This window comes from Sus scrofa, chromosome 13, assembly GCF_000003025.6.
Source record: "Sus scrofa isolate TJ Tabasco breed Duroc chromosome 13, Sscrofa11.1, whole genome shotgun sequence".
Classification (NCBI taxonomy): domain Eukaryota; kingdom Metazoa; phylum Chordata; class Mammalia; order Artiodactyla; family Suidae; genus Sus; species Sus scrofa.
In genome coordinates, this window is record NC_010455.5 from 32,736,252 (window position 1) to 32,750,420 (window position 14,169).

The 14,169-nt window shown below is 59.2% G+C and overlaps 1 protein-coding gene across 10 annotated transcripts; it reads left to right on the top strand.

The window, feature by feature from the left end:
* Window positions 849-13,382, top strand: SEMA3B (semaphorin 3B). 10 transcript variants are annotated; one of them, XM_021068808.1, is made up of 18 exons: window positions 849-873; window positions 6,295-6,481; window positions 7,218-7,375; window positions 7,547-7,609; window positions 8,021-8,140; window positions 8,221-8,314; window positions 8,501-8,620; window positions 9,545-9,690; window positions 9,786-9,897; window positions 9,991-10,060; window positions 10,140-10,284; window positions 10,614-10,833; window positions 11,093-11,184; window positions 11,261-11,302; window positions 11,540-11,697; window positions 11,800-11,855; window positions 11,945-12,084; window positions 12,553-13,359. In XM_021068808.1, exons 2-18 carry the CDS (start codon window positions 6,373-6,375, stop codon window positions 12,949-12,951), a joined length of 2,244 nt encoding a protein of 747 aa, XP_020924467.1. In that variant the 5' UTR covers window positions 849-873; window positions 6,295-6,372; the 3' UTR covers window positions 12,952-13,359. The 10 variants fall into 10 exon arrangements, with proteins under 10 accessions (XP_020924467.1, XP_020924466.1, XP_020924471.1 ...); XM_021068807.1 differs by lacking the exon at window positions 849-873 and adding an exon at window positions 4,126-4,214; XM_021068812.1 differs by lacking the exon at window positions 849-873 and adding an exon at window positions 4,130-4,214 and having other exon boundaries at window positions 10,143-10,284.

Genomic DNA, 14,169 nt, shown 5'->3' on the forward strand with positions numbered 1-14,169 from the left:
GTCCCATGGCTCCTCCTGATGTCAGGAGATCCTCCTTCTCCCCTGAGGACCCCTCAGAATCATTCCCCACCCTTGACCCAGAGTTCCAAGTCAGGCATCAAGGCTGGAGCTCTGACTCCAGCCACCTGGCCTGTGGCATGGCCAGCTAGGTCCTAGTTGCCCTGGGAGTCAGGAAGAGGTCTGGGATAGGACTCCAGATTCTCTTGGCTGAGTTCTGGGTCCAGCCCACTCTCAAACAGCTGAACCCAATCCTTGGGTCTCTTGCCCTGAAAGGGATCCTAGCGACCCTCATCCCTGCCATAGGGCTATGCATTCCCCCAAGTCTCCCTTGAACACCTGGAGGGGAAGCCAGCACCCAGCACACTCCCAAGGAGAGCCTCAAGCCTGCTGAGGTCTGCGTGCAGCTGTGCGACAGCAAGTGTGTCCGTTCTGCCAGCCAGTCAGCTCCTCAGTTAACCACACAGTGACGGGCACTAGTGTCCAAGGGGTAAGGGTCAAGGCCGTGGATCTCTTTTCCTTCCCTGCTTTTGTTTCTCCCCTTGCAGGAGACCCAGCCTCACAGGTGATGTTATTTAGGAAAAAAATTTGTTTGACATTCCTTGGCATTACTCTGTTTTCTGACCTCATTATGGGTGGAGGGAGTCAAGTCCTGAGTGGCTGCTGCAGGGTCAAAAGGGGCCTGAATTATCCCTTTCCATCAACCCCCCCAAGACCCAGCAGGCCCCAGAAGGTGCAGGTCCTCCTGCAGGCACTTGTTTCCCTGTGCTTGAGGCCCTTAAGTGCTGGCATCTGCCGGGAACCCTGAGCCCTTGCAGAGAGGCTTGGACCCGGTGTAACAAGCGTCCAGAGCTCCAGAGGAAGGTGGGTGAGGAGGTGAGTGGTGAGGAAAAGGCCAGCAGGTGGCAAACGGGAAGGCCTAAGGGGTGGAGGGCCCAGCCCAGGCTGAATCCTGGGGTGGCTGGAGTTCTGGCGAGGTTACCTCGGGCTGAGCTAGGGAGGGGTGTATGAAATGCCTGGCTAAGAGCCTGGGGTGTCCCCAAGTTTCAGCAAGCTCTCTGAGTGAGGGGCTGGGGAGGGCAGGGTCCTGAAGGGAGGTACTCCGAGGAGAACTGGCAGAAGGACCACCAAGGCTGGGTCCCCTGTGAAGGGGTCCGGCTTCAAGCTGCAGGGGGGGAGGTGAGGGGGTGGGGCTTTGCCCTGTTTTGAAGGAGACAGGAAGGCCTCCTTGAGTTGGCCGCTCTCTGGAGGGAGGAGTGTAGGCTTGGGCACTGTTGGGGTGGGTTGGAGACTTGGAGTAAGAAGACTTAGGAGTCCCCAGTCGCTGGGCAGGGAAAGAGGTTCAGGTGGAGGTTCGGGCGTTGGGCTGGGGGCTGGGAGGGTGGGTAGAGGGGCGGTGGGGGAGGGAGGGAAACAGGAGAGGAGTCAAGCCTGAGAAAACGTCCCATGAAGCTGGGCTGGAAGGGGCTGCCGTGGAATCTCCCTCGAGGCTGGTGGCCTGCATGCCACAGGATGCCCAATGCTGGGATGGCAACCAGAGTGCACACCTGTGGACCCCACATGTGCCAGACTTGCCTGGCCCACCATTTATAACCTGGGGCAAGTGAGGAGAGGAATCTGAGAGATTCATTCTGCTTCTAGGGACACACAGCTGGTGAGCGACAGAGTCAGGATTCAACCCCGCCCCTCCTCAGCTACTTTGGTGGGGATCCCTGAGGCAGGCGCAGTCCATCCTCTTCGAGATGCATCTTGAGCCCCCCGACCAATACTCTCCTGATGCTCTCCCCCAGCAGAGTAAGGGAATGTGGGATTTATGTTAATGTATGTTAATGAGCACAGGGTGCCCCAGGAGTCGACTTTTGCAGCATTCTTGGCACCTCCTCCCCCGCTTCCCCCAGGCTATAGGAAAGGAGGGGAGAGGGAGGCCCCACCCGCAGGCCCCTCTTCTTTCTCCCTCCCCCTTCCCCCCCTGCTGGGCAACGAAGAAAACAGGAGTGAGTGGAGAGCTGTGATGTGGCTGATGGGGGGGGCTCCCCCCATCCCGGAGGGGCTGACCTCAGCCGGGGAGGAATGTGCAGGAGGCGGAGGGCAGGGGCGGAGCGGGTGGGGGTTGGGCCCCAGCCAGAGGCCCAGGGTTCCTGGTGGCCCCTCCTTCAGCCCCTCCACCTCAGCTCTGACAGGGCTTTCAGAAGGGAAGGGAACAGACAAGGAGGGGAAGAACTGATCTTTCCAAAAAGGTGGGCCAGGGTCCTGCGGGAGCCTGGAAACCGGTCTGGGGGTGTGTGTGGGGGAAACACCAGACAGACCCTTCCCAGGAGATCCTCTGGCGTGGGTAGCAGATTGTCAGGGAGGTTAAGCCTCAGCTAGATTCTCCAGGGCCCACTTTCCTCCCCCCATGCCTAAATCCTCAGGGTAGCCCTTCCTAGTACCCACGTGGCTGGAAGAGGGGAGGGTGAGATATTGGAGCCACCAGCCCTGATGGCAAAAGCAGGTGTGTGTGGGGAGCCAAGGCCTGACCCAGCCCAGGCTGGACACTGGGAGGGTTGGCTGTAGCCTTCCCCAAATGGATGTCCTAGCCCAGCCTAGTCATACCACCTAGAGTCCAGGCAGAGGAGTGGGGGAGGCCCAGCTGGCGACGAGGGCTGGGGATGCAGGTGCTGGGACTTGGTACAACAATCCAGTTATTTCCAAAAGGAAAAACCAAGGCCTTGGCAGGCTGTGCCACTGACAGGCAGCACCAGGGACCTAAGCTGCCTCCCCTGGTGTGTTCTGTCCTTTCAAGACCCAGACCCAGGCTGCCTGATTCCAGAACCTTTGGGGACTTCCAGAGCCCAGAGCAACCCACAGTCAGTGACCCTGCCCCTAAAGGTTGCCTCTGGACAGTCCCTACCCCGAGCTGAACCTGCATGCACTGGGACCTGGGACTGAGGAGCAAAAATGAGACCTGGGGAGGGGGGAGATGGGTGAGCTCTCCCCCTCCTCCCGCCCCCCGCCGCCGGAATCTCCCATCCTGCTCCACAAAGGCGACACGTCTGGAGGTGGGAAGGCTCAGATGGGCCGGGGACAGCCCAGTCCCTCTGGCTGGTGGGTTGAGTCCCAGGGTGTTGGAAAGATGGTGGGGGCTCCTAGTTTCATTTTCCAGTATGGACGTTGGATTTGGGGGTGGTGAAACAGAGGCTAGGACCCTGGACACAAAGAGCTGCAGTAGGGGCAAGTAGGGGGCACAGTAGGGGTAGGTGGGGACCTCAAAGGCACTTGCTGATCTTGGCTGCTTGGGTGGAAAATTGTAAACAGCCAAAGAATTTTGTTTGCTTGCATGGGGCCAGGGGAGGCTGTTCAGGTCCAAAGCAAAAAGAGCCTGGGAGGAGGAAGAGGCTATATCCTGGAAGCCCAGGAGCTCAGACAGGGATGCTTCCCCAATCTCCCTCTTAAGGCCCCTGGTCCTCCCACAGACCCCCACCCTTCACCTGCCAACCGGCCAGCCAGTCTAGCCAGAAATACCAGGCCTGAGGCTCAGGAGACAGAGGCATGCCCCACCCTGGCTAAGCACAGATACTTCTAGTCCAGGGACTTGTCAGGAGATGAGCAGCAGAACTATGGGCACTTGAAGCACCCACACAGCCTCCCTCAAAGACCCCTTGAGGAGCTGCTGATCAGCCTTGGGGAGGATGCATTTTGGGAGGATGGAGAGTTGAAGCCCACTCTCAAGTCCTGGTATGTCCATCCAGGCAGAGCTGAGAGCCCCACTCTGTCACTGTCAACACTCAGCCCCTCCAAGGAAGTACCCCTGGCGGTACAAATAGAGAGTATCCACCAGGCGCAGCTTTAAGCCAAGATCCCAGACCCTCCCCAGCTAAGAAACGGAGGTGTAGGAGGCCCCTCCTGCCCTTGAAGCTCCCTTGGGTACCTCACTGTGTTTGGTGGGGCAGTTCCCCCCATCTCCAACCTAGGAAGAAAGACTGGAGTTCACAGAGATGGCATAGAACCCCTCGCCTCCCAGCAGAGATGTGGGACTGCCCTTTAAGACGAGGTCGCTGGATGATCGCACACCCTGCAGGGCAGAAATGAGACTTAATCACCTGCCCCCCTACCTCTCTGGCCCTCCTCCCCTGCCCCAGACTGGCTCTCATCGAAGCCACTGCCAGCCAGGTGGCAGAAGTACTTCGTGGCCCAAGCGTAAGGAAGGACTGGGTCTTGGGGGCCCATCGGACCTCCAGGTGAGAACCCCCCTCCCCTGACCTCTGACTGCCCTTCCCAGCTGGCTCCTGGGAACCTAGGTGGCAGCTGAGCCGATCATTACCCGCCTCCAGCTCCCCAGCTGTGGATGGGCAGGTGGAGAGCCAAGTCCCTGGGGTTGCCCCGTGTCTGGCGTTTCCCTTCACCAGCTGCGCAGAGCCGCAGGGACTGGGGGCTCTCTAGGGCTTCTTCCTCCTTTGCCTTGACTGCCCGCCCCACTTCTAGAACCGCCGTCTGAGGCATCCTATTGCTATGAAGCCCGACAGGACGGGGGGAGGGATCGACCCTACCCGCCGCCCCTCCCTTGTGCCCGCTCCACTCTGGCCTGGCCACCAACTCCAGCCGGTCCCGGCTGCCTGCCCAGTCACCCGATCCGCCCCGTAAACTTGACGGCGGGGCGCGGCTGGCTTGGTGGGGGCGGGGGCTGCTCCTTAAAGGAGCCGTCAGAGGGTGCCCTTCGGCCCCTAGGCTTCTCCCCTTCTCAAGGGTGAGAAGGGGCTAGGGTGAGGAGACGCTGCCGCCGGAGCTCTCTGTGGAGTGTGAGAAGGCAACCAGGTGTTTTGTGACATCGCAGACCTCACAGGCTTAGAAGCGGCAGTGGCAAGTGTCAATGGAAGGAAGGAGGGAGGTGGGAGTCCTAGGGTGGGAGGGGTCTGAGGCTGCCAGCTCGGCGCGGGCATTTGGGGAGAGCATCTGGGATGTGCCCCAGGACCTTGCCCCACACCAGGGCTCCTGTGCCTGGCACCTGCCCAGCCAGCTTCTGGGAAGGAGGGTGGGCATTGCAGCCAGAGCCCGGCCCCACCTGAGGGGTCCTGGGAAGGGCTCTAGCTCAGAGAAGTGGAGGGGCTCCGAGATGAGGAAACCTCCAGAGGCTCAGCTTAGGGAGACAGTGGAGGCTGGACAGAGACGGGCAGTTCACCCGAACTGGGGCTGAGGCTGCCTCTGGCCCTTGGCTCTTCTCAGCTGATTCTTCTTGGGGCAGAAGTCTGAGCTCACAGAATTTCTGTGTGTGACCAGCCCCTCCCACTCTCTGGGGTGGGGAGAGCGAGGTCAAGTGCAAAGCTGGGGCTGCTGGATCCAAGAAGAAGCAGCCCCAAGTCCGAAACAGAGGTGTATGCCCAGCCCTGGGTCTCCCCGCAGCCCTCGTTCCTCTGAGAAGTGGGTTTCCTGGGATGCCTCAGATTTGAAGGCAGTGATTGATCCCGCGGTTGTATTTGCTTACCTGCATGTCCAGAGAGATGCATACACTTGTGTGCACACACACACACTCGTGCAACCCACACATATACATGCTTACAAAGTGCACACACCCCAGACATATACTCACGGTATAGGCATGCACACAATACCATGTGTGTGCATACTCACATGTGCCACACCTCCATGTTTAATAAAACACACTTGTCACGTGGTCTCACATAGATATGTACACATGTTCATATAGATAGACATACACACGTGTGCGATACAGATATACAGAGGGACCCTCAGGAGCGCATTCACACTCACAGGCGATCATACCATTGGCTCCAGCCCCAAGGTGCTTCTGTTTCTCTGTGGGGGCCTTGGGGGCACAGCCACATCCAGAGGCCCCGCCCCCCCATACTCTCACACCCATGATTGGCTTATTTTGCTCATTGCACTTGGCACCTCTGAAATAACTGCACCAATCTGAGTCCTTGCTGGCACTCTGCCTCCTCCTGCAGAGGGACCTTGTCTGAGTCCCCCAGTGCCCCCAGCCTCAGTCCCAGACTGGCGTAAAGTAGGCACACAGAGTTTGTGAATAAATGCCTGTGAGTGTGTATACTGAAGGGCGGGTTACTGGGGAGGGTGACGTGGTGGGGCGGGTGCCTGACACTGTGGGGTTGACCCCAGGCGGTGCCCAGCGTGGGTGTGTCTGTGATCGTGGCCAGGCAGGGCACCCTCTGCGGGAGAGGAGGGCTGAGGGCTGGGAGGCGGAGTGCGACCCCCCAGCCTCTTTCCCCAGGGGCTGTAATATGATCCCTGGGGACTCCCCCCAGCCTCCCGCCCTCGCCCTTGCTGCAACTCCTTCTCTTCCAGATCCTGGGGCAGAGTCCAGGGCGGCTCAAGACTCCTCCACACACACCCGCTGAACCCTGAGCGCCCTGAGCCCCGGGGATGGGGCGGACCGAGGCCGCCGCCATGATCCCGGGCATAGCCATGTTCTGGGTGGCAGTGCTGGGGGGTGCAGCCCCCCACACCCCACGCCTTCGCCTCTCCTTTCAAGGTAGGTGCACCTGGCAGGCGGAAGGGCCCAGCTCCTGGTGAGCAGGAGAGGGACCCAGTGTGGGTAGGGGGCATGTGTTTGCTGTCGCCCTGGGTGTATGCCACTGGACCGAGTTGGATTGGGGACACTCTCAGGCCATTTCAGTTAACCCTTTCTCTGGCCTTGGTCCCCAAGCTTTCTGGCCACATTCTCATGCTTTCCCAGGAAGACCCCCTGGCAACCGATCCTGCCTCTGTCCCATCTCCTACTCCCAGGGCAGTTGAGGTGGGGCCATTAGAGCCCCCTTCCCACAACCACAGGGTGGTCATTAGGCAGTGGCATCAGCTTGAACCCAGGCACTGTGTGCCTATACAGTGAGTACATGTTTGGGGTGGCAGAGAACCCTCAGCTTGACTTTAGAGCTGGGGTTCCGGCTTCCCTACATGCGGGCCTACACCCCAGAACCCTTGCCTTCCTGTATGCTGGCCAGGAAACCCAGCTCAGAGACACCTCTTGTCTGAACACACCCGAGAAGCTGCACCTGCTTTCCCCGTGGGTGGGGGCTGCACTGTCCATCCTGGATGCCCTGCACCTGAGTGGGCCTGTCCCCTCCAAGTGTAAACTCATACACATGTAAATTCACACGTGTGTGGGCCAGGTCACACACAACTTGGGCCTGTGAGAGAGACAACACGCAGGGCCTAGAGGAAGTTTGTAGCTTGGCGGGTGAATCCTTAGCAGCATCCCCATCCCACAGAGCTCCAGGCCCGGCATGGCCTCCGGACCTTCAGGCTGGAAAGGACCTGCTGCTACGAAGCTTTGCTGCTGGATGAGGAGCGTGGACGTCTGTTTGTGGGTGCCGAGAACCATGTGGCCTCTCTCAGCCTGGACAACATTAGCAAGCGGGCCAAGAAGGTGCCAGGGACCCTCAGCCCTAGCACTGTCCCTGGAAAGAGTCCCAGGACCCCACTCCAGGCTGCCTGGAGAGCCCTAGGAGGACAGACCCCCCCCCCGAGTGAACCCCCTTAGCACAGAAGACAGCCGAAGTCCCTGACCTGTGCTCTCCCTCCCCCACCCTCCCCATAGCTGGCATGGCCTGCCCCTGTGGAATGGCGAGAGGAGTGCAACTGGGCAGGGAAGGACATTGGTGTGAGTGTTGGCTGCCCGGGTGGGAGTGGGGAGGGTCAGCCCCTCACCCTAGAGATGGGCAGTGCTAAAACAGAGGCCTGCCTGTTCTAGCTGTGAGGGGGCAGGAGGGTCGAGGTGGCTGAAGTCCGGAGGTAGTGAGTCAGGGTCGGGGCTCATGTGATTCTTCTTGGGGGCCTCTGAGTCACAGGGGGCAATTCAGGCCTGTGCTTCCCCGCAAACCCATGCTGGGGAGAGGTGGGCCGGGCTGGTCACCAAGGGCACCTGGGGGCCCGGAAGTCCATGTTAGTACTTGTCTGGGCCCATGCAGAAAAGAGGAAGGGGTGGGGGATGCCACTGGTGAGCTGCAACCCTTTACCGCCACCTCCCTGGGGGAGGCCTCATTGCTCCTGCCCCTGTCTGCGTACATGCCAGACCGAGTGCATGAACTTCGTGAAATTGCTGCATGCCTACAACCGCACCCACTTGCTGGCCTGTGGCACAGGGGCCTTCCACCCAACCTGTGCATTTGTGGAGGTGGGCCACCGACTGGAGGTAAGGCCAGATCTAGTCAGGGAGGGCAGTTGGGAGGGTAAGGAAGGGCCTGGCAGTAATGACTCCCCCCTGCCTCCCAGGAGCCCATGCTCCGGCTGGACCTTCAGAGGCTAGAGGATGGCAAGGGCCGGAGTCCTTATGACCCCAGACATCGGGCTGCCTCCGTGCTGGTGGGTGAGTCCAAAGGCTGGGACCCCAGTAGAGCTCCTGGAACCCCTCAGAGACTCTAGCATCTCGCAAAGTCCCAAGACCCTACCTAGAGCCCTAGAGATCCCCATAGCCTCACTGAATTCCCAAAAGCCCCCCCACCCCCATCCCTGAGCCTCCAGCTTTGCTAAGCAGCCCTTGCTCTGTCTATAGGGGAAGAATTGTACTCGGGAGTGGCTGCAGACCTCATGGGCCGGGACTTTACCATCTTCCGCAGCCTAGGCCAGCGTCCAAGCCTCCGAACAGAGGCACACGACTCCCGCTGGCTCAATGGTGAAAGGCTGGTGGGGCTGTTGGGAGGGTGCCCTCATCTCCAACAGAGCAGGTGCTGTGTCAGGCCCATAAGGGGAGTGAGCAGTGAGTGCTCACCTGGTTCCTGCCCTGGGTCAGGCTCTGCACTAGGCACTGGGTCTCAGGGCAGACAAGATAAATATGGCCATGCCCTCTTTAAGTTCACAGGCCTCAGAATGAATACACAAGAAGATCAGTTCCAACGGCCATGAGACACAGTGAGAGAATAGAGAAGAAGGGCAAGGAGGCATGGTGGGGATGGTGGAGGTAGGGTTGGAGAAAGGAAGCCATCTGCTCAAGAGAGATGTGAGCTAATTCCCAAAACACAGCAGGATTGAGGAGAGAGCATGAGAGCATTCCAGGCAGAGGGAATAATTAGTGCAAAGGACCTGGGGGTAGGAACAAGCCAAGAGACAGACTCTTGAAGGAAGCAATGATAAGGGGCCTAGACTGTCAGGGTAGGGTTGGGCCAGGGTAGATTATTCTGAGTGATGGGACCGAGCAGAGGATTTGAAGCAGGAGTGGGGCATCTACTTCCTGCTGGAGAGGAAGATTCATGAATGAAGGTAAAACCAGATACCCCATATCCCTCCTTTCTTGGCCCACTGGCATGGAGACATGCCAGGGGCAAGGTAAGAGGCCCACCCCTGGCCATGGTCCCCTGCCTGTGGACTTAGGTGGCCATGGTCTCTGCTGCCCTCTCGTGGTTTCTTCTTGATTTTACAGGCCCTCATTCTTTCGATTTGGGGTGGGGGGGGCTACTGTCTGAACTTGATCCTGGAGGTTGTGTCTGCTGCTGCCCCGAGGGTTTCTGCGAGCCTGAAAGGAAGGGGAGGTGGTGCGTGGGTCTCTTAGCTTGGAGAAGAGCCAGGACCTTGCTGACCCCACACCTCTTGCTGTGGCCAGAGCCCAAGTTTGTCAAGGTCTTTTGGATCCCAGAGAGTGAGAACCCAGACGATGACAAGATCTACTTCTTCTTCCGTGAGTCGGCAGTGGAGGCCACACCCGCACTGGGACGCCTGTCTGTGTCTCGAGTTGGCCAGATCTGCAGGGTGAGGCATCTCTGGGCCACAGTCTGTGACCCCGTCCCCTCCCTTTTGCCTTTGTGTTGGTGTCCTGCCCTCATCCCTTCCCACTGACCCCACAGAATGATGTGGGCGGCCAGCGCAGCCTGGTCAACAAGTGGACTACATTCCTGAAGGCACGGCTGGTATGCTCAGTGCCTGGCACTGAGGGTGACACAAACTTCAACCAGCTTCGTAAGTGACAGGAGTGGGGGATGGGGAGGTGGGGGATGGGGAGGTGGCAGAGACTGCTGTGCACCGGCCCCCAGCTAGGTCCCTTCCCTGCAGAGGACGTGTTCCTGCTGTCCTCTCGAGATCGCTGGACCCCACTGCTCTATGCTGTCTTCTCCACATCCAGGTGAGGTGTGGGAGGGAGGCGGGCAGGGCTGGTTGGGCTCCACTTGAGCCCCCTACTCCACTTACATCTTCTCTTGCAGCAGCATCTTCCAGGGCTCTGCAGTGTGCGTGTACAGCATGAATGACGTACGCCGGGCCTTCCTGGGACCCTTTGCGCACAAGGAGGGGCCCTTGCACCAGTGGGTGTCCTACCAGGGCCGCGTCCCTTACCCCCGACCTGGCATGGTGCGTAGCCCAGGGACTCCCACCACGACCTGCTTAAAGCTTCAGTGGTGAAGAACTTGGCATGGGGTTTTCTTGGTGAATGTGGTTTCTTCCTGTTGTTATTGGGAAAACATTGTGTTCATCAGACAGGGCTCTGCAGGGGAGGCCATGTTTCCCCCTCAGACTCCCAAGGGCAAGGCTGGGGCTCTTCTCTCAGATTCCCAGGGCGGGCCTCTGGCCATTACCCCTACCCCCTGCCCCAATGTCCGGTTCTGGGAGGTCTCCTCTGGAGGGCTGCCCACCAGGCCCTTATACCCACATCCTTGTTGTGCCTCCTCCCCACCCTCCAGTGTCCCAGCAAGACCTTTGGCACCTTCACTTCCACCAAGGACTTTCCTGATGATGTCATCCAGTTTGCCCGGAACCACCCCCTCATGTATAACTCAGTCTTGCCCATGGGGGGACGCCCTCTCTTCCTACAAGTGGGTGCCGGGTACACCTTCACTCAGATTGCTGCCGACCGAGTAGCAGCTGCTGATGGACACTACGACGTCCTCTTCATTGGCACAGGTCAGGGCCCTGGCATGGCCACCCACAGATCCAGGCCAGGCCCTTTGGCCTGTGAGTGGAAGCTCCCCCAGTTCAGTCCCATCTCTGTATCTTTGCTGGGATGTGTCCCCATCTCCTTCTGGATGCTGCACTGATTGCTCTAACCCATGTTCTTCACCTTCCCCATCATGCTGAGGGTGGAGGTCTCAGAGGTGAGGAGAGCCCTGGCCCTAGCTGTCAGGGAACACGAGGAGTTGCTCACCCCCTCTCATCCCTGCAGATGCTGGCACAGTGCTGAAGGTGATCTCTGTTCCCAAGGGTGGCCGGCCTAATGCTGAAGGACTGCTCCTGGAGGAGCTGCATGTGTTTGAGGTGAGGCCTAGCCCCCATTATCTGGGGTACTCCAACCCCTTGGAGCCCTGTTCCTAGTGTTCCTTCTCCCTCTCAGGACTCAGCAGCTGTCACCAGCATGCAAATCTCCTCCAAGAGGGTAAGTGACCAGAATGCTTTGGGGTGGAATAGACCCACCCCAGCGTGTTCCCAGCCCCCCCCCATTCCTCTCTTGGTAGTTGTAAGTCTTGGGTTCGAGTACAGGTTCTGCCCCCGCTAGACTGTGTGACCTGAGACCTCAGTGTTTCCATTTGTCAAGTGGGGAAAGAGATCCCTGACTGATGCGAGGCGGGTACAGGGCCGCCCTCGGTCAGCCTGGAGCCCCTTGTACCCCTAGCACCAACTGTACGTAGCCTCTCGGAGCGGGGTGGCCCAGATTCCGTTGCACCGCTGTGCTGCCCACGGCCGCGCCTGTGCCGAATGCTGCCTGGCACGTGACCCCTACTGCGCCTGGGATGGGGCCGCCTGCACGCGATTCCAGCCCAGTGCCAAGAGGTGGGCAGGGGTGGGGGCAGGGGGAGGGTTGCCTGGAGGGAAACTTTCACTGCCCCTGGCAAAGAAGGGCTCACAGAGGCTCCAATGTTCCCACCTCCCCAGGCGGTTCCGAAGACAGGACATAAGGAACGGTGACCCCAGCACGCTGTGCTCTGGAGGTGAGTGCCCCAGCTTACTCTCACCCCTCAACCTTTGAAGACTGCCCCATCCTGCCTTGCCTGAAATCTGACATTCCTCTTGTCCCCAGACTCTTCCCATCCCGAGCTGCTAGAGCGGAAGGTGTTCGGTGTAGAGGGAGGTAGCGCCTTCCTGGAGTGTGAGCCTCGCTCGCTGCAGGCACGAATGGAGTGGACCTTCCAGAGCGCTGGGGAGGCGGCTAGCACTCAGGTGAGCTCCCCCTCACCCCCCAGGTCCTTGTCCTGCTCCCAACGTCCAGGAAGTGCCCCTGATTAATGAGACCCTTGGCCTTCTTCGCAAGTCTGGACGAGGTCCAGCCCCGCCCAATGAGTCTCCACCTAATCAGACCCCTTACTCCACTTTGGACCCTTGCCTGCACTCCGCTTTCAGTTGAGGCCCTTTTCCTCTAACTAGGCTCCTGGCGCCCCGGAGCGTCTGAGCGAAGCCCCGCCCTCGCCCCGCCCCCCACGTTCAGGAGAACTCTGCTCTGTTCGGGTTTCCACATGAAGACAAAGGTCCTCCTGTCCCTAACTTTCAAATGCGTATGTGCAGGCACCCCTTTCCTGCTTCTGCTCGGCCGCTAATGGCCCTTTGCCTCTCCTGTCTCACGCTGGGAACCGGAAGCCCAGTTCCCCATCCTGACCCTGACGCCCCGCCTCACGCTGGCCCCGCCCGCAGGTGCCGGCAGAAGAGCGCTCGGAGCGCACTACGCGGGGGCTGTTGCTGCGCGGGCTGCGGCGTGGAGACTCCGGCGTGTATCTGTGCGCAGCAGTGGAGCAAGGCTTTTCGCAGCCGCTGCGTCGTTTGGCGCTGCACGTGCTGAGTGCCACGCAGGCCGAAAGGCTGGCCCGGACAGAGGAGGCTGCTCCTGTCGCACCGCCAGGACCCAAGCTCTGGTACAGGGACTTCCTGCAGCTGGTGGAGCCCGGAGGCGGTGGCAAGAATTCCTTGCGAATGTGTCGTCCACAACCCGCGCCGCGCCCACTGCCTCCTGAATCGCGGAGGAAGGGCCGCAACCGGAGGACACATGCCCTAGAACCGCGTGCTGAGCGGGGGCCACGCAGCGCAGTGCACTAGTGATTCTGTCGTCCCCACGCCGGGGACTGGGGAGGAGGTGACAGGCGGGAGAGGGGGCAGTTAGACCCTGGGAGACAGCTAGGGGCCCGACACTGCGGTTCCTGGTGGAGGGAGACACGGACCGACAAGCCCTGGCCAAGGGGCAGCTGTGCCCGCTTATTTATTAACAGGATAACGCTTGAATGTAATCCCAATAGGGGTGGCCCAGGCTGGGTACAGGGTACAGATGGTTGGGAGGAGGCAGAGAAGCGGGGTTCCCGAGCGTTGACCTGGGTGGGGGAGGTGCCCGGAATGCCCACCCTGGGGAAGGACCATCTCTTTGGGCGATGAGCAGAAAGCTGTGAACAGGCTGGGTGGGTGGGATGGGGCAGCCTGGTTGTACTAATGCAATAAACATTATCAGCTGAAGCTGGAATGTCCCCAGTAGAAAACCGCTGGTCCTAGTATTACCAAATCAGGTTCTTAAACTCTTTTTTTTTAATTTCTTTTTAGCTTCTTGTCTTTTCTAGGCCCACACCTGCGGCATATGGAGGTTCCCAGGCTAGGGGTCGAATTGGAGCTGTTGCTGCCGGCCTACGCCACAGCAGCATGGGGTCCGTGCCTCGTCAGCGACCTACACCACAGCTCACAGCAACGCCAGATCCTTAACCCACTGAGTGAAGCCAGGGATCGAACCCAAAATCTCATGGTTCGTAGTTGGAGTCCTTAAGCACTGAGCCATGACGGGAGCTCCCTTGAACTCTAACCAATAGAAATTGATAAGAGGTTAGAGGGGCTTTATTGGGACTCCCGTTACAGTATGGGGGGGGCAAACAAGAAACAGGTGCCCAATAAGCAGCAGGTGCCCTTGCTCACACCATGAGGGAAGTGGGGAGGGGGCAAGCTGGTTCTTTAAATGGAGTGATGGTGGTGGAAAATTGATTGATCAGTGGGAGGAGTGGCTTAGGTGGTGTGTCCACCCCCTTGTTGGTGCTGTGTGCAGGGATCAGGCACAGTAATCTGCTTTTGCTCCCTACTCCTGAGAAGTGGCAGTTTGGATTTTGGCCCTTTTGTTTCTTATTGTTCATAATTTACCCCAGCGGCATGCATGTAGTTATTTTTATATATTTTGATAGTTTGTATTCTTTTGCTTGAGGAAGAGACATTTGTCCAGGTATAACCCTGCAGCAAAGAGTCCTAGGTTGCACCCTGTCTCTTCACCCACTCCCCCCTGCCCCC

Coding starts and splice junctions, on each gene's coding strand:
- SEMA3B (XM_021068808.1), top strand. CDS start 6,373: ATGGGGCGGACCGAGGCCGCCGCCATGATCCCGGGCATAGCCATGTTC. Junction 6,482..7,217: donor CCTTCGCCTCTCCTTTCAAG/GTAGGTGCACCT, acceptor CCCATCCCACAG/AGCTCCAGGCCCGGCATGGC. Junction 7,376..7,546: donor TTAGCAAGCGGGCCAAGAAG/GTGCCAGGGACC, acceptor CCCTCCCCATAG/CTGGCATGGCCTGCCCCTGT.